The 25,672-nt window shown below is 37.5% G+C and overlaps 1 protein-coding gene across 2 annotated transcripts in view; it reads left to right on the top strand.

Annotated features, from left to right (window-relative positions):
* Nucleotides 1-25,672, top strand: part of LOC150082986 (protein kinase C, brain isozyme-like) — a 567,705-nt gene that overhangs the window by 193,183 nt on the left and 348,850 nt on the right. For both annotated transcript variants that reach the window (XM_090377718.1, XM_090377717.1), the window contains exons 2-3: nt 14,116-14,147; nt 20,061-20,143. In XM_090377718.1, the coding sequence (XP_090233844.1) occupies nt 14,116-14,147; nt 20,061-20,143 (115 nt within the window). The remainder of the gene's footprint in view (nt 1-14,115; nt 14,148-20,060; nt 20,144-25,672) is intronic.

A 25,672-nucleotide genomic window follows, 5' to 3' on the forward strand; every position in this document is an offset into this window, starting at 1 on the left:
AACTTCATTTCCGGCTTGGAAAGCATTCAGTATCATAGTGCAGACCGCGATACTGAACGCTTTCCAAGCCGGAGGTTCGTTGTAGTTGACCTGTTAGATACAGCATAATTAATTTGTTGAGGCTGACTGGCCAGGATCTGATGCGTCAACTTTGGGAGTAGAACTTTCTCCAGTATTTTCAAGAGTGTAGATGCAATAGATGTAGTGCTGTGTGTGGTTAGGGTTTATAATTTTTGGCATAGGGATGACAGCATACTTTTTCCAGTTTTCAGGGAAAATTCTATTAAGAAGTATAGAATTATAAATAGCTTACAGTGGTTCAATTAGGTATGGGCTGAGACACTTTACCATGAAGTAAGAAACCCGATCGACTCCAGCTGTCTTAATGGTCCTGACGGAGTTAATGCTCTGTATCAGATCGAGATCTCGATTCCGTATCTAAGCCATATTTGTATTTAACATGCTGTACTCATTGCTGAGTGTACATGGATCGAACTAGCAAAGAAAACTTTGCCACAGGGTCACAAGTAATATATGAAAGTGGTTGTATCTGGATAAGCTTCCAGGGTCGTCAGAAGAAAGTCATGCTCCCAGAAAACGGGAGTACAAACTTTTTCTTCGCTCACAATCTTTTAACTTTGTTTATTTTAACATTCTGGGCGGCTATTAGGGTACTCGACGGCGGAGCTATATATTTCTTACATAAATTCTTTACCTAATATTGCCTTCACAAAAAATAAGTAGAAATTAAATAAATACCACCATCATGCCAATTTTTTTTTTTTTTTCCTGCTCTGCACAAAATAGGCATGATAGTCTGAAAATGAATAATATACTGAGAACATTCCGCTGAACAACCGAACTCCGAAGTGACAAGCTTAAAGCAGAATTCAAAGAAGGGATTTACTTTTTATTGTAAATGCTTCCTGTAGAAAAATATCATCTCTCCTAAAAAAACCGCAATGTGTGTGTGTAAAAGTTTGTTCTAAAATACATATCTGCGAGGCGCCTCAGTAGCCAGGTGGGAAAGAGCAGCAGTGCGTAGCACACGCTTCTTGATTAGACCGGGGTCCGAACCCGTCACCACCAAATACGGAGGATGCGGAAAGGTCAGGGAATGACCACCGCATATCCCGGAGCAATATGGCCTTAGTTGCTAGTGCTCCTAAAAACCAAATAACAATAACATATCTGCGAATAAGTTTTTCATATTGTACATGAAGTTGATCAGAGCAAATGATAAATTTGAATTGATATATATATTATTATTTTATTTTTTAAATTTTGTCGGTGGCAACGAGATTTGTTTGAAGTAGGTTTTGTATCACTCGTTGTTGTTAGTCTGCTTTATAATCACAGGTTTTATTATTTTCAAATTTTGATATTATGATTAAAGCGTTTATTGCATTTTTGTCATGTAAGAAAATATAACGGTCCATCGCAAATAAAAAAAAAAAATTGTCAAGCCTACTTCATTTTGGGGCCTGAAGATGAAAAGAAAAATGATATTGCGGCCCATAAGTATAACCTGGCAATCCGTGAGCAATTATCTGGGATCCCGTGTTGGTGAATAGATTTCTAAATAATTTACTCACAAATATTGTCTGGGTAAATATAAGTGAGATTTTACTTAGTTCATTTTCTGGATGTTTTATGCTAATGTAATACTTATATACAATAAAATGGAAAATAAATACAAGCACACTCCGCCTAAAGTAGGGAAATACGTAGCGTTGCTAACGCACTACTGAAGGTTGGGAAACACTGATTTAGAGGATTAACTGCTAAGAAATATCTCAGATTCTTCCCACTTAGAATCTTTGTGCGTCAAGCAGCTTGTCGTGATGCTTCATTAGCTCATACCCATGGCATCACATGGAATGCGCGAAAACCCTTGTTATCTTATTTTATCGCATCAGAGGCAATATCTTTAAGTCGATAACATTCTTAAAATATACTAATATATAACATTCATTTGTTTATGTTGGTAGATTCTCTGATATGGAGGTTGAAGGCTAATTCCAGAAATCGAATTTCTTTATGTACTACATACGCAGAATATTAGAGTGGCATAAATAAGCTGCCTGTCATTACTTGTGAAAACAAAAGCACAGCAATCGAACACATTCAACAGCAGCGGATGGGTCTGATTTCGTCCTGATTCCTTGATAAAGTAAGTTAACAACAGGATGTTGATATAACTTATTCAGTCAGTATTAGTTAGTAGTGGCAAATGACGCAAGTGTGTGTATATATACATACACACGCGCGCCCATGACTTACCCATCTCCTCTAATTGTCTAATAATTCCTTACACTTATCCAAATTAGTCACCCCAACACCATATGGGAGTTTGAAAGCAAATTTTCGTACATCCATCCTGCAACCATTATTTTTTTTAGTAGTCCTCCAGTTTACGTCATCCTAATATTCATATCAAGGAATTCTCCTTAGCTGTTCGACTGGAAAATTTTGAAAAATTAATACAAGATTTATATTAACTTTATTTTTTCATTTTATTAGCAAAATAAGGACTTTTGTATATCTTTATCAAGCAGAAGGATGCCACAAGTAAACGCCATGACTCAAGACAGAACCAACTTGCTTAACCACCGGTTACTTCGGGAAGCGACTCCTTTGAAAGAAATAAAAAATAATAATAATAGTAGCAGTAATAGTTGTTTTGGAGCTTTAGCAACTAAGGCCATATTGCTCCGGGGATCATTCCTTGACCTTTCCTCATCCTCCGTATTTAAATAAAAATAAATTTTCTGTTTATACTCCGGGACGACCAAACGATCAGAGGAGTTTACAAAATACACAGAATACAAGAAACAGCACCGTATTCAGCAGTCACGGGCTTGAACCCCGGCCACTCAAGGCACGTGTACTTATGCACCCGCGCGCCTGACCACTAGGCTACGGCTTTTTTTGGTGGGTACGGCCTCGAACCCCGGTCTAATCAAGAAGCGTGTGCTACGCACTGCTGCTCCTGCCCACCTGGCTACGGAGGCGCCAGCAGTAATAGAATAACCGAAAGTATAACATATGGGCCACTGCTATGAGAGCTGTTTCAAGTATAACGGTCTTAGTGAATCTGTGAATAATGAATCAATGCAATCCGAGTTAAGCGAAACAGCATAACGAAATCAATCTGGATTATTTTAATAGTAGTTAGTTATTTTACAGATGTTTAAACCGTGATAGCCGCAAAATGAAAAGATAATCCTCGGTTTAATAATTTATTTCATTTGTTATATAATGGTAAAATTTGAAAAAATTACAACTCTATAATCAGATTTGCCATTCGCCTTAGCTCTCTCGTTAGAGGTTATTTTTGAAGTTATGAAACGCAAATATTAAACAAGGTGTGCAAAACGTTAAAATAGTTGCACACTATGCAGCGGAATATGCATTTTTTTTTAAGTTGGTTATATCTTAATTTGTTGCATACGCTGATGGCCTTAATCAAATTGAAAGAAGCTAATTTCATACATTTTCCATGTGAAAACAATCGTATAATAAAACATTTGGATACAAAGTTTTTAATATTCCTCTTCTAACAGCTAGAATACTTACAAATAGTCGTAACATTGTAATGGAAAGTTCATATTATGGCCCGCACGCTTAAAATTAATAGCGCTGTAATAAAGACTTGTAAAGGGTTTGAAAGTTGATAATATGCCACCTTCAGGCGCTTTTATCTTAATGTTACTTTACTCTCTAATGCCTGAATTTTCATCAATAAGATTGCTTCAATTTAACCTAACAAAATATACTATAGAGCCTAGTAAATTCAAAACGGAGAAAGTGACACATGACGATTTTACTTTTCCACTCTGTGACATGTCTAGTCGATTGCACTAATCACATTAGAAAACTTGTTTTTCGAGAAATCTGATATTGGTCTGTAGTGCTGAATAGTTTTCTTCAGGAAACCTTTGTGCAGGATATTTCGTACCATGCTTGCCCTACTTTCAAAATCGATTCTGGACCTGCTGGGAAAAAACTTAATGTAAAAGTGCATCCGATTCTAAACTGTTACAGAGCTAGGGCTGTAAAGTTTTTTTTTTTTTTTTTTTTTTTTTTCCAAAAGTGAAAAAAATAATAAGAATAAGCAGATATATACCTAGTAAAATGTTTAGTCATACGAAGTAGATGTTTGTTATTCTTATTTTTTTTTTCTCATTGTTTTCAGCTTCTGAATCGATCCTGAAAGTGTAGCCCACATGCTCCAAAACACCCGGTATATTTTGGAGTTAATTCACATAAAGAGTGTCGTCACCTTCTGAATCGATGAGCATCTGCTACACAGTTTATACTGCTTGAGCAAAGAGATGCAGTTATGCACTATTCATAAATCAATACAGTTTTGGAGAATTTGAGACTAAATTTAAATGTGATAGGCAATATCCAATCCTGTCTATTATGAAATTATAGAATATTTGAATATAAAAGCTGAATAAATCACAAACATACCTTCATTTCAAAAGACGATGGTGTAGTTTCCTAGTTGAGCATATTTTTTCACTCGAGACAGTGAACTACCCATACTTCCATACGTCATTTTAGCAACGTTAACGTATGACCTTTTTATGTATCGTACTTTCTGAAAGTAAAATAAAAATTAAAGTATTTAGTATTAGTATCTTAATTATGTACAATTAATCTGCTTACCCAGCACATGTAATCGATTTTTATTTTATATAAAACCACTAACTTATAGATGTAAAGTAATTTATATCCCAGCATGCGCTAATGTTTCATGTTCTCAACCATCATTATAGCAATGGAGATAATAACAGGCAGCTGAAGGTCACTTCATATAACTGAAGGTAACTTCTCTTTCACAGCGTTAATACAGACTGGGAAGGCAAGTGAAGTAACCGTGAGCCGCAGCTTTTTGCTCCCTACTTTAGTCGCATAAGGGTTCTTAATAACGACCACTTTTTTTTTTTTGATATGCAACTTTAACCTATATACACAAATTTAACCCAATACACAATAGTAGACTGCGTGTATGGGTCAAACTGAAATTATCATAGGTGCCTCATTAGGCTAGGCAGTTCACATTTTCATCTGCTGTCTAGTATCAGAAAGTGCCCGGAAAAATGCCCAGCAAAACTGACAATTGTTAATCTTTAAATTTTATATGACGAATATTTAAATGTATCTGTTTACAAAAAAAATAAATAAATAATATATATATATATGAATAAGTAAGCCTTAAAAGCTGCATGTCCTGACGGGAGGTATAGGCATCTTGATATCAAAGGTTCCCACAAAACTATTAAGAAATAGTTGAACTTGATCTATTTATCCAGGACGAATTCGGTGCCTCCGTAGCCAGATGGGCAGGAGCAATAGTGCGTAGCACACGCTTCTTGATTAGACCGGAGTTCGAGCCAGTGACCACCAAATACGGAGGATACGAGTGACCACCGCATATCCCCGGAGCAATATGGCCTTAGTTGCTAATACTACTAAAAACCAAATAACAAACCAGGACGAATTCAACACCGCAAAAATATTTGTTAGTGGACAAATCATGTTCTATAAAAAACAACAAAAAAAAAGAACATCCTTAATAAATACAATCTGGTCATCTTTTTCAAAGAATTTCCCAATGCAACATCAAGAAAATATTTAATTCCAGCTGCTGACGAATGTTTGACTTGTATGTGTGTTTTAAGAATCTGTATTTGTTTTATTGAAAGTTGACTGATTTCGTGAAAATAAACTAAAATACAGAATATATAGACTGAAGTAAGGGTTTTAGTAAATTTTTATTCTTCTAGGCAGAAAGAGCTATAGAACAGATAGCTGCACTGTGTTTCTTTGTGCGAGCTTAAACACTTAGCAGTTCGTCATTCATTTGGAATCTTTGAAATCCTAGATTATTATCTAGGTCAGCGGTCTCCAAACGTTTTTGGTCGCGTACCCTTATTTTACTTAAAAGAACTAGTGCACACCCCAGAATAAAAAAAAAATTAAATATATAAGTTTAATATTTATATTTTTTTTATAAATCATTTACATGGATGGCATTACATCTAAAATCACATTTATAAAATCGCATATAATTTTAAAAGAAGTTAAAGTACAAAATGCATGTACTTGAACGTGCATGATCAAAAAAGCCGCGCTATCAAACAAAACCGCATATTGAAGTATTAAAAATATTTATTTATAATTTTTATTTTCAATTACGTTTCGAAAAACTAAAGTTTTCATAATTAATAAATATTGATTTATTGCGGATTACCTCGCGCACCCCACTTTGGAGACCACTGATCTAGGTTACAGTTATTTGTTCTCTGGCAGAAGAATTAGGATTTGACACTGTGAATTAGTCTGGATTTTCCAATGCAACACGCAAATCGACTAGGGAAGCACAGAAATCACTAGCATAGAAGCGATACGTGGCTAACCATATGAACTGGGAATTGTGGCAATGATGACCAAAATAGCAGCTGTACCAAACCAACCAATCAACCAACCTAGAAAGTTTTTGAGTAACTTCACTTTCTACATTGTTTGTATAACTTTACTTTTCAATCTTCTATTTTTGAGCTTGATTCATTAAAAATGTTTTTTGTTGTTCTTCGCCTTATTTTTAAGTAAATTTCTTATATACACACTACTGAAATTATCCTATTAATAATGCTTATAAGGTATGGGAGCTACAATTCAAAATACTGAATAAAACCAACTTAATAGCCTTTACTCTATTCTAAGAATAAATGTTTTTAAAAAAAAATACAGAAACCAAACTCTGAATAACGGATCTCTACATTAAATCTATCTTTTTAGCAGTGCTTCTAAAACGGGTTTTTTTTTTTTTTTTTTTTGTGCCATGGAATTCTGCACTCTGCCAATTTCTTTGCAGAACCCGGTACATTTCAATGGTCATATAACATATACAAGGTGTGCAAATTAAATAAAATTCGATAAGATAAATCTTTTCTTATTGATATTTTTTGTTCTGACGTTGATCTGATTCCGCAAAGCAAAAATCCCTTGGGGGGGGGGGTTTCCGCAAATATAATTTGTAACTGTATTAGAGACATTAAAAACATCAGTGCTATAGCATTTTAGTAAGAATTAGAAATATTAAAATTAAAAGCTGTGGCCATAGAAAAATGAATGAAATGATATCATTCAGTGCTAAATATGAAATGGCGCCTCCGTAGCCAGGTGGGCAGGATCAGCAGTGCGTAGCGCACGCTTCTTGATTCAGGGGTTCGAGTCCGTGACCACCGCATATCCCCGGAGCAATATGGCCTTATTTACTAATGCTCCTAAAAAAAAAAAAAAACCAAAATAACAATAAATAGCTAAATATGAAAGTTTTAAAAAGAATCTTAAAAGATGTAGAGAAACTTCTGTTCTTCTAGGTATTTTCGAGCACGCAAGGACTAAAGAATTTCAAATAACAAGAGTAAAAACTGCTATGTATAAGTGATATATATATATATATATATATATATATATATATATATATATTAGTTACTTTGCGGACTTTAAAAACACTCTATCATTAATTAAGTTTAAGAAATCGTAGTAAGCACAACATAATAGGAATAAATCAGGCACAGCTTATCAGGACTGCATTGATCGAGAGGAAACAATTACTAAGGGCTCTACAACTTGCAATACCAAAACTAGTGGACTGTCCACTAGGTTTCAGTTTTATTTTGACTAATGGAACAGATATATTTTGAAATAGCAGAATACCATATGTGCATAAAATATGCAATATCGTATGTAGGTATATTTACTGAAATCCAGAATCTCTGAGTTAGAATCAGGGAAGACGTTTTCCTATTGCTTTTCACCAGGTACGAGTTACTGCTCCCAATCAATTAATCCGTGTTTTTTCTTTTTTTTTAAATCTCAAAAGAAGTAATTTATAGCCACCCAATAGCGTTATGGCCTAAGTTGCATAGGTTCCAAATTACTGTCCAAAAGCGTGAACTACTGCAACTAAGGTTATGATAAAATACCATAAAAATTCACTATTATCTACGTATTTTATTTAAGCAGAATGGGGATTTTTTTTTCCTAAATACAACTTAATGACACAATTCCGAACGTTTTCTGAATAGTTTCGCCATCGCTTTGCAAGAGTTATAATCATTCTACAAGAAATATAAGCGCATATCAAAACAAAGGATGATTATTATGGTTAGATAATGCACCCTTCCTTTGAAACTTTTCTTGCGTCCCAATACCACACCCCTCATACAATCTGTGGGTCAGGATTTGATGCTCAGTTGCAGACGTTTGATATCGAAAGCAACAATTTAAGTTTTTTTAATGTATTTATTTTTTATTTATTATAAATTATACCATACATTGCTGTTTGAATATGGGCGCAAGTTGGAATGAGGTGATACTGAGAACATTATTAAGTGCATGAAAAAAGTTATTAAAAATGACTATGTTCTTGTTGATTTAAACGGTATGAAGTGTCCAGGGTATCGCGCAACTGAGACGAAAATAATATTAATCCTACGGATATAGTAGCTCGTTAAAAGAAGCTGAATATCATATAGCAACGGAAGACTAACTGTAAAAGCAGTAAAGGACAATTCAATAATTATCTGCAGGAGATCGGGAAGTGAAGTAAAGTTTGAAAGGTAAAAGTTAAAATACAAAGCCAGAAGTTTCTTCGATACTCTTATTAAATTTGCTAATTCTAACGAGGAAAGCGGAAAATATTTTTATGGTCCAATATTTTCTAATTTTTTTTTTAATAAAAAAAAATTATATTTTTAGAAATGAAAAACGAAGTTATAAAACGAAAGTGCAACGTACCTAACATTTTCTTCAAAAATATTACTTGGAAGAAATCCTCTGTATATGATTTAATTCATTAAGTTAAAAGATGTAGAGAAACTTCTGTTTTTCTAGGTATTTTCTAGAAGAAGATTTAAATATCTGATTTAAAACTTATTGTTTAAAAACATATGTATCCTAATACTAACGAAATTAACATTTTGCAGTATTTAGACTTAAATATTTAATAATTATTCTATAATTCGGTGTACCCTTTCTCATTAATATGAATGACCAAAGTTTTATTTGTGGTACATGTGCATATTCTAGTTACATAGCAAATTACAAAGTCGAACAGCTTACAAGGAAAGTCTGATAACAAACTTTCCTTGTAAAGGGATAATTACTGAATTTTTAGTAACACTTTTTGACTTCACCCGACCTCCGATAGTTGCTTTTTCACAAGCAAATGTTCGTATGCACTGCTAGTGTTGTAAACTTGGGCCGGTGGTTATGTACAGAGCGGTAAAGTATGAAAACTGTTTCATAAAAATATGAATTTTTTTTTTTTTTTTTTTTTGTAAACCTTAATTTACACACGAAAACATAACCAAAGCACTAAACATGGCTGTAATTATTTTATTTTGTTTGATATTATATATCAAACCCTGCTCGCTTCGTTCGTTAACCCCCGCTGATGTGGACTCGAACGAGAAAACGATTGAGTCTAAATCAGTCCCTTTCACTCTTTTAGCTCGTTCCATCAACGCTTCTCCATCGTCACAAATAGATTTGGCCGAACTGTGGAACGTCTCTAACAGACATTGAACTCTTCGTTCCTTTCACGATGGCACCTCCTCGTATTCGCATCGTATGAAGACCGCCGCCACCTTGAAACTCCGTGTTTTCAGTATTAGGAGACGCAAAGGCGTCTTTTAATACCGAGATTGTTGAAGACACGAACGTTTTCTCGGAAGTGGCTCCCTTTTTCCGTGTTGTCACAACAGTCTTTAAAGGGTCTCGACAGGTATCTGCGGTCGGAAAACATACCTTCCTTCCGTGACAACACGAATGTGCGGCTCTTCCGAGTTCACCTTGAAAAGATAATCCGCCGTAATGTTGGAGTTCATCTACCATATCATCTAAATCGCAATATGATACTTGAATGGTTTCTTCGTTATCAGGATCTTGTGAAGATCTTATGTTACATCTGAGCTGTTTTACGGTTCGCTAAGGATTGACCTGTTTGTCATCCATATTAGCTATCCGCTTCCTGTAGCGTTGATTTTTCCACTTGCTCCGTCGCCATTGAACTTATTCTATTATTAGTTCGTTACCTTTCGGCATGTTTCTATATTTCCGTGAAGGCTCATGACTGCGTCGTTTTCTCTCAGAATCGCATTGCCAATCTAGGTCGTGGCATTGTGTTAATTACTACGTTAGTACTTATAATTGAGTGCCTCAGTGGGCAGGTGCAGCAGTGCACAGCACACGCTTCTTGATTAGACCGGGGTTCGAGCCCGTGACCACCAAATACGGAGGATGCGGAAGGAAATGACCACCGAATATCCCCAGAGCAATATGGCTTTAGTTGCTAATGCTCCTAAAAACTAAATAACAACAACAGTACTTATAATTAGCAAATCAAATTTCACGGATTCCAAACACACCTGTCGAAAAGCAATGATCGATATCTAATCAGGAAATGACCTATGTAATGCACAAGCAATATTGTTGCATCTGAAAGAGCAGGGTTAAAATATTTACAAACTACTGTATACAGATATTTAAAATATGTACAAAATACTACAAACTATATCAGGTCCCTTCATTAGCTAACATTACAATGGAGCATCAAATGATGCCAGCCTGGTCATGCATTAGAAGCGAACCACGTGCACGAGGTTCGTGAACGATATGGAGGAAATTATGGCTCGAATAAGTGCGTAATTTCCCCGCCCTCTTCTTCCATTGGCTCGAATAAATATCACTAGGAGGTAAACCTTTTTTTTTTAATGTATATAGAGATACTACAGTTTGTGGAGGAGCTTCACTGCTGATCCTGAAGAATAACATTTTAAGAAATATTTGTTGTCAAGTAAGGCAACACAGTAAAATTATTGTTATTCTAGGTTTTCTTGTAAGGTAATATATATATATATATATATATATATATTTTGTGTTATTATTGTTAATGTCTAATTGATTATTTTTAATTTATCACTTGCTAGGTTAATGCCATTGCCCTGTGGCAATTGGACTATTATACGTGCTTGATATATATTTTTTAATTTGATTGCTTAGATTACTTAAATTTTTCTGGTATCTATTTTCTATAGGGTATTAAGGTGTATAATGAACAGGAGATTTAGTTAGCGTTTTTAGTCTAACCTATTCCTGGGGGTCTGTAATGGTATTCAAATTATATAATATATAATGAATTAAGTTTTAATTATAATTATTTTAACATTAATTAATCATCATACAATACTAACTAACATTCTCTTACCTGGTCATCTAGCCGCTACTTCATTGGGGGCTCTGATAGGATCGATAGCCAGTTTTAAGGGAATGTCTCATAATTACCCGTTTCTGTTATCTCCTTACCAGTTTTGCCTTAGCAGTGAGATTATTTTGCTCTTTAAGTCAATTTAATTAATTGAATATGGATAGTTTTATTTCAATTTGTCTTTTAGTTTAATTTTAATTTTTGAAAGTATTTTTATCTTAACATCGGATTCGGCAAACTGGTAGAGGGGAAACAAAGCCCAACGGGTAATTGTCGGAATAAGCGAGTGGAGTTATACTTATCTGTCCGGTGGTGGTCTTTCGGTAAATGAGGGGTTAGCCCTACTCATTGTTTGTTTTATCACTGGTTTGGTTTTTTGAGTGCGCATGACCACACAGGACCCGACAATTCCTGAAAAAGGTCATTTAGCATGTAATGCCGCCACACCAAAACCCTACAACAATGTCAATAGGCGCGGCTGCGCCTATTGATATTGTTGTAGCGACAATAGGCGCAGCTGCGCACTCAAAAACCAAACCAGTGATAAAACAAACAATGAGTAGGGCTAACCCCTCATTTACCGAAAGACCACCACCGGACAGATAAGTATAACTCCACTCGCTTATTCCGATAATTACCCGTTGGGCTTTGTTTCCCCTCTACCAGTTTGCCGAATCCGATGTTAAGATAAAAATACTTTGAAAAATTAAAATTAAACTAAAAGACAAATTGAAATAAAACTATCCATATTCAATTAATTAAATAGACTTAAAGAGCAAAATAATCTCACTGCTAAGGCAAAACTGGTAAGGAGATAACAGAAACGGGTAATTATGAGACATTCCCTTAAAACTGACTATCGATCCGCTCAGAGCCCCCGATGAAGTAGCGGCTAGATGACCAGGTAAGTGAATGTTAGTTAGTTAGTATTGTATGATGATTAATTAATGTTAAAATAATTATAATTAAAACTTAATTCAATATATATTATATAATTTGAATACCATTACAGACCCACAGGAATAGGTTAGACTAAAAACGCTAACTAAATCTCCTGTTCATTATACACCTTAATACCCTATAGAAAATAGATACCAGAAAAATTTAAGTAATCTAAGCAATCAAATTAAAAAAAAATTAAAAAAAAAAATATATATAAATATAAGTAAAGTAAATTAGAATGATAATTAATAAAAATAATTCCAGTAGCATGGCAAGACAAGAGTGAAAATAGTCAAAATTAAACATAACGATCAATCCAACAGGGAGGGAAGAGAAGTGTAACAAGAGGAAAAATATTGCAGTAGAAACTCTCCAAGAGAATTTAGAAATTCTAAATACAAAGATAATAATCGATTAAAATTTAAAAGCCAATTAAATAGAAATTTAACGGCCCCTCCTCTGACGGGCACCAAGTCCAAATTTATGTAAAATATCACAAGCAGAGAAATAAACCAACTACAATAAAATAAACCAAAAAATAGACTGACCATTACGCCCCATCTCAACAGAGGACCACAAGGCCAATAATGGTCAGGGAATCGCTGAATTTCGATCGGTAGACAAATCGCCGCAAAGGTGAGTCGATCGAAAGATCAGACCGCCATCCAATCCTCAGATCGAACCGCCAATGCAGAAGACTTAAATAAATAAATAAATAAATTTTCTGTTTATACTCCGGGACGACCAAACGGTCAGAGGAGTTCACAAGATACACATACAAGAAACAGCACCGTATTCAGCAGTCACGGGCTTGAACCCCAGTCACTCAAGGCACGTGTACTTATGCACCCGCGCGCCTGACCACTAGGCTACGGCGGCCACTTGAATGACAGTGGTTATTTTAGTCTTCTGCGCAGGTTCGATCTGGGGATCGGATGGCGGTCTGATCTTTCGATCGACTCACCTTTGCGGCGATTTGTCTACCGATCGAAATTCAGCGATTCCCTGACCATTATTGGCCTTGTGGTCCTCTGTTGAGATGGGGCGTAATGGTCAGTCTATTTTTTTTGGTTTATTTTATTGTAGTTGGTTTATTTTTCTGCTGGTGATATTTTACATAAATTTGGACTTGGTGCCCGTCAGAGGAGGGGCCGTTAAATTTCTATTTAATTGGCTTTTAAATTTTAATCGATTATTATCTTTGTATTTAGAATTTCTAAATTCTCTTGGAGAGTTTCTACAGCAATATTTTTTCCTCTTGTTACCCTTCTCTTCCCTCCCTGTTGGATTGATCGTTATGTTTAATTTTGACTATTTTCGCTCTTCTGTCTTGCCATGCTACTGGCATTATTTTTATTATTATTTTTTTAATTATTTTAATTTACTTTTATATTTCAAGCATCATGTAGAGGAATATGCTTTTCGCTGCATCTGATGTTTGCTTTATCTTTTTATTATGAAAGATTCAGTTTTCAATTATTTCAAACATTATTCGTGTGTGTGTGTGTGTGTGTGTGTGTGTAAAAATACATTAACATATTTTTAAAAGTCACCATTCTCGACATAGCCACAGACTCAAATTTACAACAGTTTAGGGAAGCATCAAGTGTTTGCTAGTGAAAAGATCTATCAGGGGACAATTGAGATAAAAAAAAAAAAAAAAAAAAGTGCCACTGGAAAAAACCGATAGTCAGAACCTAGCTGGTTCTAGCAAGCTTTCCTTTTAAGCTGCAAAATAACTGAAATTTACCCATGTTAGTATTTTGAGCATTATTAGTAAATATAAATTTACTGTATTAGTTGTATATATTGATGTATTATTTTCCTATTAATGATTATTATCAAATTTGATTTTCATAACCGTCGTTAATTTTATTTTGCAGGGGCTTCGGAAAGCAAGGATACCAATGCCAAAGTAAATATCAGTTCTGTTTAGTTTTGTTTTCATTATTTTTCGTTGCAATACTTGTATGATATATCAGCACATAATTTAGCTAATCGAAAGTTATCCTGAACAAAAAAAAAAATAAATAAAAATACAGTAAGGGAAAGTATGATGTAACAGCGCTCAGAAAACAGTACCCAGTTTTGTGTGTGTGAGCGTGCGCGATTACCTGTGCCCGTTAGCACTCGTTGTACCACGCAACAACACTCAGCCTGAATAAAAAATAAAGTGAAATACCTCTTATACACAGATTATGTTACGTTCTTATTTATATTTCCGCATGTATTTATCATTTTGATAATGAATACAATCATTAACGGTATTGAGCAGTAGGGCGAGCTTGAACCACGATCCACTCAAAGCGCATTTATTTTTGCATCCTCTGACCTGACTACTCGGCTAGGCCGAGCCTAGATTAATCCTCTGAAGAGATAAATTGAGTCTACAAATTAAAAGCTCTTCCATATGAAGAACTAAAGTTGACGAATTAAAAGCTTTAATTCATGGAATCATGATGAATAGTTGTTTGTAATTTTTTTTTTTTTGTTCGAACAAACGTGGTCAGCGCTTATGTTTTTAACCAAAATACAGTAACTTTTTTTTTTCTGATTTACTGTAAGGAATGACAAAAATTACTCCAGAAGTATGTAACAGGGAAGGGGAAGAAACTTATTTTCCTATCAATCATTTTTTATCCTTTTTTTCATATTACACTCTAAATCGGTCTCACTTTTACAATGGACATAAACAGTACTTAGCGCTGCGCTGGGGAGAGAAATTGCATTTATTATCCACTCTCTTTTTTTTTCCAGCCAACACTAAGATAAGAGAGACCACTTAACTGTCGGCAGCGAGTAGGCTAACCGCATTCTCGTACTAGACTAGCATTCTATTTACATAGCTATATTTGAATTGAAGAGACCATTACTCCGGAAATATCAGTACGATCTGATAAATAATTATACTGTACTTCATATATGTCAAAAAAAAAAAAAAAAAAAAAAAGCTACAGTATTAACATCCTTAATTTTTCGGTAAGAAAGGCATAACTCGGTCTTAATTCAGCAGCTATCATGATTTAGATTTATATGCAAGCACAGATCATGCATATCTTATGATATGAAGAAATCAAAGAATTCTGTTACCGAACAATATTAAGTGAATGATTTTTATCAAGGACAATGATAAATAAACAACTGCCTGCAAACTGCAAATCATTCTTATAACAGAAATTAAATGTTCTCCCCTATTCAATGTAAAACAAAAACTTAATACGGTGATCACTGTTATAATGACCCTACATAACAGCTTAGCAACAATAGGTCTCCCAGAGAACACGTACAAGGAATTCCAGAAAGTCTGTTCTTGAACATCTAGTAGGTTAGTCAGAGAGTTCCTCGACCAACAGTAACAGCAGACAATAACCACCCTGTGCACTTGGTACCAGTACCCGTAATGGAGTAGAAACTTCATCAGGGAGAAATTAATATAATAACGACAATAATAATACCGCGTTATGCAGGGCGATCACCAGACGCGATATAGGCACGACTAGGTCGCCAGTATAGTACATTAGAAGCTAATGAAGAAACTCCCGTTGTTCAAAGAAACCCTGTTTAACTGGAAACACTATTTGAGAACCTGTACATTGTATATATAGTATATTTAAGTGCTTCACGTAGAGTTCTTTGTTTAAAGTGCTTATGTGTTTCATATAAAAGTGTAGTGCTTCATATAGTACTTCATTCAGCAAGAATTTGCACATAGTATTTACAGTGTATAAAAGTGCTCGATTTGGTGCTTCACATGATGCTTCATTAGTGCTTTAACAGTGAGTCATAAAGTGCTCCAAATAAAATAGTGTTTTATAATGCTTCACGTTGTGATTCTCCGAGTTCCGTGGATTTCTGCGGGATCTTCTCTCGTTGGATTGCAAATCTCTTGGAGGCTTTATTGTTCAACATGAGTTTGGAATTTTCACAAAGTGGATATAGAACTGAAAATAGTTTAGGCAAGATTTCTGGATCTTATTGGTACCTTCGATTATAAGGGAAGGACTGTATATAGAAGTCCTTCAATTCCTTGAACAGCTTTGTACTTAGTATGCTCTATTGGAAGGATAAGACTGTCAGCCTGATGTGATTGCACCTGTTGATCCTGTCTGGGCACAATTGCTGGTTTTTTAATTGAGTTGATGGTAGCAGTAGAGATGAATTTGTGCTGTGGAAATTTTCTAGATATAATTGGAACCTCCGATTGTGAGGCTGGATTGTACATAGAAGAACTTTGGGTGTTCTCTTTCGTGAAGATAAGGTTCTCGACGGGATGTCATTATATCTGCTTGTCCTATATCTTCCGCTGCTTGATGGTCATATCATCGAGCTGATTATAATGTTGGAGAAGAATTTTAACATCTGCTGATCCTGAAATTCATATTCGGGATGGGATACTTTGGGACTCCTTTCCCCCCCATTTATTTGTACACAGTTATTTACAAATTATATACAAAAACTTATAAAGAAGATATATATACAGTTTTATATTCATTATCATTCTCATTATACATATATATAAAAAAAAAAACTATTATATATGAACACGTGTGTGTTTTACCTGTATCAAGGGCTCCTAGGCCTAAGCCCATCTCCACCTTGCACGTCTGTATTGGTGCAGAAACTCTGCAAAGCTTTTTATCGCTGGTGTACTTCCACCTTGCCACCAGAGAGCACCCAACACCTAGGCAGCCGCTGCCCGTCCCCAGGCACAAGCAGCCAAGAATCCCGCACCCACCGGAGATAGTGCAATACCGGTGGATGCCAGCAATCCCGTCCCCAGGTTGCCCAAACCTTGGAAACCAGCAAAAAAAAAAAAAAAAAAAAAAAAAAAGAATATCCAAGCCTCAACAACATCAGATACAAAATAATAGAATTTTAACTCTAAATCCTAGCAATACAATTAAATTTGGGACTGACTAGTCCCATCCTGGAAGATGTATTCTTCCATTCTTTTCATTCCTATTTCTATGGTGGGTCCCTCTGTCTAACCCCGCTCTTTACTTTCTCTTTCCTCCCTGAACCATCCCATACTCTTCCTAATTTACCCCTTTCACTTTCTTTAATTTGTCTGTTTCATGGCTTTCTCATGATGCAGATTAGCAAGACGATAGTAGATCCTGGTCGACTCCACGTGGCGGCATGGGGGTTGGGACGTGATGATCAGGTGTTGCTGCTTCCCACCTGCTAGGAGACAGGTACCCGACGACGACAACAACAACAGAACACATCATAACATTTACACACACTACTCACTACATACAAATGGTCGGTTTTGGCGTAAGCTTCAATACAAGAAGTACAATAGCGGCAAATGGGGGGAAACCCTGGGGTCCAGCACAACAACATTTCAATATTCCCTGATCCAAGAAAGTATACCATATTACAACTACGCATCTCAGGCCATACTAGACACCTACACACAAGCTGTACTACTGGGTCCGCGCTATCATTGTGGGGGGGGGATAATATTTAATTATTTTTATTTCCTTCTATTTATATATTTTATTATTATTCTTATTGACCTTATTTTAATCTATCCCTTAGCTATTTCTTTCCCCCTTTTCCTTGGAACCATAAAGGCTGTTGTTGTTATTTTCTTTATTCCTTTAAACAGGGGGGTCCTCACTTCCCTTCCAAGACCCACAAGCTATCTGCTGCGCAGTTAATCGGCACCCTTCTTACTCACTCCTTTGTCATTAAGGTTTTTTTTGAATCAGAAGATCCAAGTTGGAGGAAATACTAATTTTCTCTTATTTGTGTTATCTCCCCGTGCTAGAATAGTTCCCGTGACTTACAGTTAATGCTTGGTGTCAATATCACACACAAAGCTCATGATAAAACAAACTAGATTTATTTACTCGTTTATACAAGATATTTACACACACTATATAATTCATAATATCCAATTTCTTACAACTAATTATTAATATACAAGGGGTGATTCAATTAAGTTTCACCTTCATCCTATATACTCTAGAGAGGAATATTCTACAGAATAAATATTATACACTGTTATTACTAGTTATACATTCCATAAACTTGACCCTTTTCAGGTTTAACAACTTTCCTTATTTTTCGGATACTTCTAATCACAGATGAGTAACACTCACACACTTTCTTTCTCTCTTTTTCCCTAGTTAGTGACTCTAATTTCTATCACTTACGATAGTGTTCATCTGGTTTCAATTCTTTACTGACTGTCCTGTCCATTACTTTTTCTTTCGTTTATTTCTTTATAACACCGTTTCTGTTAATAAATATTCTACATAAACTTACTTGCTTTCCTTTTCTACCACCTGGATGAGTTTTCCTTCTTTGCTTCTTCCGCTATTTCCTCGCTGGACTTGGCCACCGCAAACTCGCTAGATGTGCTCCCAGCTTGACCTCAGACGTTCCTATTGCGCACAGGATCTTCCTCCAGGACTGTTGCTTTTTTTCTCAGTGGATAACTCGAACGACCTTCCTTACTCTGACCCTTCCGCCTTTTTTTGCTATTATTCTACCCTCTATACATCCATTTTTTCGGAACTTTCTATATGCGCTTCCCGCACTCCCAAAAATATCTTTCCGCCACTCTCACGCCTCTCCCCGGAATTTCCTCCGGATCCTTCCTTCCAGGCTTCGGGACTCTGACTTCCGGGCTCTGGCTCCGTCTTCTTCCTGCATCCGAGTTTTGTTTTCAACGCTCCCTTATTTTTCGTCCAATCATAGTTTTCTCTCCCTCTTCATCTTTAATTTCATTCGCTTATTTTTTTCCTCGTCGTCCCGACCCGCGTCTGGTAGGTCGAGCTCCCTTCTTTGTGTCGAGAACATCCGGGCACTAAAAAAATCTGTAGAACTATCTTTGGGATGCCCGCTACCACTTACCTCATCCTTCACGCTTCCTTCCAAGACACCGCCTGTGAAATTATTGAGAGTGCCTCCCGTGTCGGCCTGTTTGGACTTTGTTTACCGCTCGAACACGGTGAGCTCTCTGATCTGGGTCTTCCCTTTGGATGGAGTACCGAACCACTTTAGGGGGGTGGGCGTTCTTTTGTCCCACGCTACCGTCAGTAGGCCACAGCCCTTTTTCTGTACACACGAACTGTGTCAAACCAAACTGGCCTACCCATTGTATCACAGTTCGGTCAGCGCCCCCCCCCCCTGCTGTTAAGCTAATCTCTCAGTATTGAAAGGTGCACCGCACAAGCAAATCTGCTGAGTGCTTATCTACAAAAACATTAGATATTGTAAATTATAAATTCCACAAAATATGTAAGAATAGTTCTTACATCATAACGGACAAGACTATCCCGCACAACAAACCGGACATAAATCCTCACTAACAAGAAAATGACTACCAACTTGATCGACATAGCGGCGCCCAACATTAGTAATTTTCAAAAAAAAAAAAAAAAAAATTTACGAGGTAAAGATCAGGGAGTAATAGCCCTTAGCCGGGAAATCAAAGAGATGGGCATATGGAACAAGTAATTTCCGTATCACCCACCGGCATGGTGCCAGAGAACCTACATAAGAACCTAGCAGTAATAGGCCTCTCAGAGAACACCTACAAGGAGCTTCAGAAACGGCGCTGCTGAATACCCACAGGATAGTTAGTTTCTAAACCAAGAATAATAACCGTGCATAAAAACCGACCCCACACACCCTGATACCAGTACCCGTCGCGGAATGGGGAAAAAACCCAAAAGGAAAAGGAAGAGATAATAATAAATGTACATTTAACTGCATAATTTCCAACATAAAAGACGAAGCCATTTATTGATTTTAAAGTTAAAAGGAAATGAAATGACAAGTAGTTTGATTGCTTTTTTTTTTTCTCTCTCAGTTTGCAGTTTTGTAGTCCACAAGAGGTGCCATGAATTTGTAACCTTCAAGTGTCCAGGTGCTGATAAAGGAGTGGATTCCGACGTAAGTACTCTCATCACATGTACCTTAGAAAAACAAGAAGTTATAAGAATTGAACATTGAAAATATCACGAAACCTGTGAAAATATATTTGCTCTTTGGTATGTTTCGGTGTTTACAATTTGACATGATTTTCTGTCGGTTCCCCCACCCTCAGCAATTTCAAATTTCATTGTGTGTGTGAAGGGTAAGGCAGACCTTTGTTACTCCAGGTTATAACTTAATCACATGTAATGTATTAAAGCAATTCTTCTATAAAGTATTTAAGGGCAAGAGGCTCAAGCTACGTGGTAGAATGACTGACGTGTAATAGGTTAGTGCAATTTCATCCGTTTAATTCGTAGCCATATACCAAAGTAGTTAATTTGGCATCGTTTTAATTATATTTCATATTGTGAATACCTTCACAACGAGCTGTCATGATATTGCATTACCTCGAATAAGTAACGCTTCACCAGAGGAGAAGAGTTAAAAAAAGAAAAAAAAAAAAAGTTCAAGTGCAGCCATTATCAACCCACTGCAGGATGGAAGCCTCCTCAACAATTCATGCTGAGGGAAATGGACCATAATCTGCCACGCTGGTCCAGTGCGGGTTGGTAGATCGACCGTATTCAGCAGTCAGGGGCTTGAACCCAGGTCTACTCAAAGACCGTGTGCTACTGCACTCCCGCTCCTGACCACTCGGCTACGGAGGCCATTACTTATTCTCGCCGGGTACTACTACCCATACGGTGCAGTTTCGAGGTTATTGTACACCATCACGCATCTCTCATATTGTGGAGTTATACTTCATAACTGGGTTGTCACTATATTGCAACACCAGTCTGCTCGCCAGCGTATACCCCACAGGTCAAAATTTAATAGTTCCAAATTGAGTTCGCTCACATTTCGGTCTTTCAATCTAGCGATCAACCCACGCAAACGTTTTTTTTTTTTTTTTTTTGTTTTAGGTCCTAGCCACTGAAATCTCAGGAAACTAGGTGGCAGGACCGGCCAGAGTAAACTACAACTACTGGGCCTGGTCTGCCTCCACGGGGCGAAGTGTGGGCAACGTCGGGCCTCAGCAGGGGTCTGGCGGCTAAATGGCCAGAAGAACAACGGTACACGACATCACACACCTCAAGATCCATATACTTTTAAATCTCTGGCCTTTACAGTGAACTGTATCACACCACAATGTAAACTACGCGGAGATGGGGGAAATCCCTGGTGCCGTTTCACCCTAAACACACTTTACCAGGGTACCTGCCCACCCACTGAAGAGAGGGCCAATAAACCTCGAAACGGGCCGTCTGGATGGTGGTATCCGCTGAGAATAAGTAACAGTAGTCTTCTCTACTGGTAAAGTGTTACATTCGAGTAAGTACAATATCATGGCAACTCGTTGTGAAGATTTTCATTATGAGATATAATTAAAACGATGCTAATTTAACTACTTTGGTAGATGGCTACGAATTAAATTGATGCAACTGAACTAACCTTATACGTCAGCAATTCTTTTACTAATTTTGTTTCTGTACAGTAATTGGGAACAAGTTTTCAGTGTTCACTTCCAAAAGCACTAATTCTACTTTTTGAAGGTATCCAATAAAAATTGAAGTCAGGCTGTAACCTACAGCTACTCATGTCTTATTATGCTGCCTTTCTTGTGGTGCTGAATGTCCCCGGGTAGAACAGTGGTTACGATCGCTAATTTTCCACGTCATGTGGGAAATTGAGGGGAAAGGTCGAATCCTCTCAAGGGGTAGAAATTGTTGTGGGTGTTTCCCCAACGTGGTCGAGTTTTTCGGTCTCGAGTGAGGGCTGCACGATTTTTTCGTGCAGCCCTTCGGAAAAACAGGAGTTTCCATCCAGCAAACAGGAAACACCACACACTAACCCGCCACTGTTTTAGTTGCCTTCGTGCAATTTCCAATTCGTCACTTATCAGCCATTTGGAGAGATCTAGTTGACAGTTCATCAGCATTTCAAAACCTCTTTTAGACTTCTTCAATCGGGACTTCGGTTAGCCGATGTCAGGCAGAGGAAGTAGAATTTTCTCGCACTAATTAGTGCTGGTATTCGGCATTAGAATCAGCCTACGAATAAGTGTAATTTTACATGCACAATGCGTTTTCTGTTTATACTCCGGCACGACAAACAAGTCAGAGTTTACAATAAATCGTCAATACAAATATTTATCGTATTTAGTACTCACGAGCTTGAACCCCGGTCCACTCAAGAAACGCGTGCTATGCACTCTCTCTGCTGACACAGGGCTATGTCAGTATACGAAGGGGGAGTATCTCCAAAATTATAACTACAAAATTAATATGGGTGGTACTTAGAACCACCCATTAATGAGTGGTTCTAAGTTCAACCACCCATATTAATGGGTGTTTCATGTTAATCCATATTAATGGGTTTCATGTTAAACCACCCATTAATATGGGTGGTTTAACATGCAATATTGCAGCATTTTTGGACACACAGCTTATTCGTAGGTAAGCCCCGAAGTACAAGTGTGAATGTAATTAGGTTTCTTTAATAGTTTTAAAATGCTCTTTAACCATGTTTAACAACCGCAGAGCTCGAAGTGGCGGCTCGAGCTCTACAGCACAATGTGTCGATCTAACATTGATTCGAGCACACGTTCAAAAACAATGCCATGCGATTCCCCTAATCATGACTTTAAACAAGTTGATACCTTTTCGGGGTAATTCCATTAAGATACAACAATTAAAAGTAGGTGAATTATAGTCATAGCAGCTTATGCGCCATCAAACCCCAATAAAAACAATAATTAAAAGTAGGTATTACTCAGCAATATTTGCTTGTATAAAGAGCATCACATTCTCGGACCTATACAGAACCCCTTGATCGCGTGCACAGCTTAGTTGTGCTGTCCCCTCTTTTGCATGCATTCTTAAGTACAAATGCCATCGTCAGTGGCGGATTTAGCACTTGAGAGGCCCCAGGCGCAATTCAATTTTTAGGCCCCCCCCTCTAAATATTTTCGGTACCACTACAGTGTGCATTCTACGCGCACGTTTTTACTATAGCACGCGCTCTAAATTTGGTGTTGCGGTTTTAATCATTTTGGTTGCGCAATTCTTTCATACATATTTTAACTAATGTTTAAATGAAAAAATAACAACTACCATCTCTCCCAAATCTAACATTAATACATAAAATTAATACATAAAATCTAGCATTAATGATAATATGTATTCTACTTCAGACTCACTTAGTTCGCATAGATATTTCATATAATATGTAGGGATATTCGCATAAGAGTTTACTAACTTCTCATTAAATTATAGTTTTATTCAGTAACGGTAATAAAGATGAGTGTAAAAATTTAAAATTAAACAATTTTATTTATTTTATTTATTTTTTTTTGAGACCAGAGATTTGAGGGCCCCCTCGATTTAAGAGGCCCCCAGGCGCGCGCCTCGTTGCGCCTGTGCGGAAATCCGCCACTGGCCATCGTCGTTACGAGTGCCGGGTTTCTCTTTTAATATTTCCCTAAGTGTAATTTTTTCCCACAAAGTGTACCGGATTTTACAGTTTACTGGTTTTTAAATCAGAGGTGCTACAAAATATTTTTAAGAAAAGAAAAGGCTATTAAACTGCTCCTTATGTTGTTTTCTCTTTTATATAATCATCTACGCTGCTCGACAAAATTAAGAGAACAAAATATTTTTCGTGAATATCTTGTGAGCAGTGTCGCCCAAGGCGAATATCCTAGCATGAAAATTGCGAGTATCAAACAGAAATCGACCCTACCACATTATAGAGTCGTACATTATGCCAATTATTCATGCCTGTAAAACATGGGTTGCGACCACAGCACTACATTCCCGTTTCGTGGCTTGTTCAGTCACATCTCCAGTAATCAGGATGGCAAGTCATCGTCGTTTAGAAGATTCTTTAGGATGGTGGGCAGTTGGACGACTTGAAGCTAGGCAGTCGCAGGTGGCACGTTGGCTTAATGTGTCATACAGTGTCGTCTCTGCACCATGGAAGCCTTGGGTACACGACCGACCATGTAAACAACCGACCTGATGAGAGAAAAAAGCTTTTGGACCACCTGCTGTAGGTGCGGCAGGACAGATGGACAACTCCAACACCGGGGAGATTACCAGGAAGTTTATCCCAGACGTCAGCCGAGTATACCCTAGAACCCCGACTTGGTTCTCGCCGAGCCTACAAGCAGCATACCTATTCACTGGACTAAAAAAAAAAAGTGGGGGGGGGTGAAGTCAGAAAAGGCAGAAATGTAATTTAAGCGAAGGCGAGATTAAATTTTTTGGCTTTGACTAAATTGTGCAACATTAAGTTTGGGGTGTATCCGGTCGGTTTAGTTAGAGTAGGGGGGATGAGACTGAAGGAACAGGCAGAAATATGGGAACGATAGGGAAGGCATCCCCAGAGAAATCAGTGGGGGCTGGCTCCACGAGGAGAAGAAAGGGGAGGCAGCATTGAGGGAGCAGACAGGGACCCGTCTCCCCCCCCGCCAGGGAAAGGGGATAAAGGCACCACACAAAGGAGCGTGATGAAGGGCGCCTAATGGTGCATTGGCAGCAGGCTGCGTCTTGTATTGATCGTTGGTTAATGTCCAGTCCTGGTGGGTCCAGTGGTAAATCGTTAAGTCTTGATCAATTTTCATATCAAATCTGTCAAGTCCGTGTTTTGTTGTCACTTGAAGTTGGGTTTCCACCACTTGGGTTGGCCGTACTGCTGTGCAGTCGAGTCCCAGAAAGCTGCTGTCTGCTGCCACTTTGTCGTTTTGCTTGTCAGGCTATTTGCCATTTGAGTTGCGTGGTGGCACACGATCAGTGGCACTCCATCGCGATGAGTGTTCGTCTTCTAGCGAAGAGCTCTTGGGCATAGGAGGTGTTGAAGGCTTGGTATTGTTATTTCGTGTCCAGTATGTGGTGTTGTATTCTTGTCCTCTGGGAGAATACAAAAACTTTGTTATTAATATGCTGCAGAGGTCGTCATACAGCTGGCAATCGTGCATTAGATGCTGCTAGCTCTCTAATGCGCCGCAAATTGGTCCTTGCTAGTGAAATCTTCGGAAACTAGGTGGCAGGACCTGCCAGAGTACCACACTATCTACTGGGTTTACATTACCTGCCTCCTAGTGCTAAGTGTAGGCAACGGTGGGTCCCACTAGGGGCCCAACGGCTAAATGGTCAGAGAAACAACAGAACATAACACTAAACGACATAACCATATCTCATACAGTTTTAAATTTCTGGCTTCCACAGAGTACACAACGCAGAGATGGGGGAACCCCTGGTGCCGTTAGACAATTAACATACTTTACGGAAGCAGTTTCAGGCGACATGAACCAGTATAAGAACTGGCCAAGGTCGCGCGAGGGTTACGTCAACCAGAACAGTCAGTTATCTGACTCTAACATCAAGACGGAACCCCACGATGTGCTGTCATTAACTGTCTCTTTAAGTTAATCTGGTCACAGGGGAAAACAATTCCAACCGGACTGTATTAAGGAGGCTCAATTCAAGTGGATTCTACGCAAGG

This window comes from Mastigoproctus giganteus, chromosome 7 (assembly GCF_048544385.1).
Source record: "Mastigoproctus giganteus isolate SK-2022 chromosome 7, ASM4854438v1, whole genome shotgun sequence".
NCBI lineage: Eukaryota > Metazoa > Arthropoda > Arachnida > Uropygi > Thelyphonidae > Mastigoproctus > Mastigoproctus giganteus.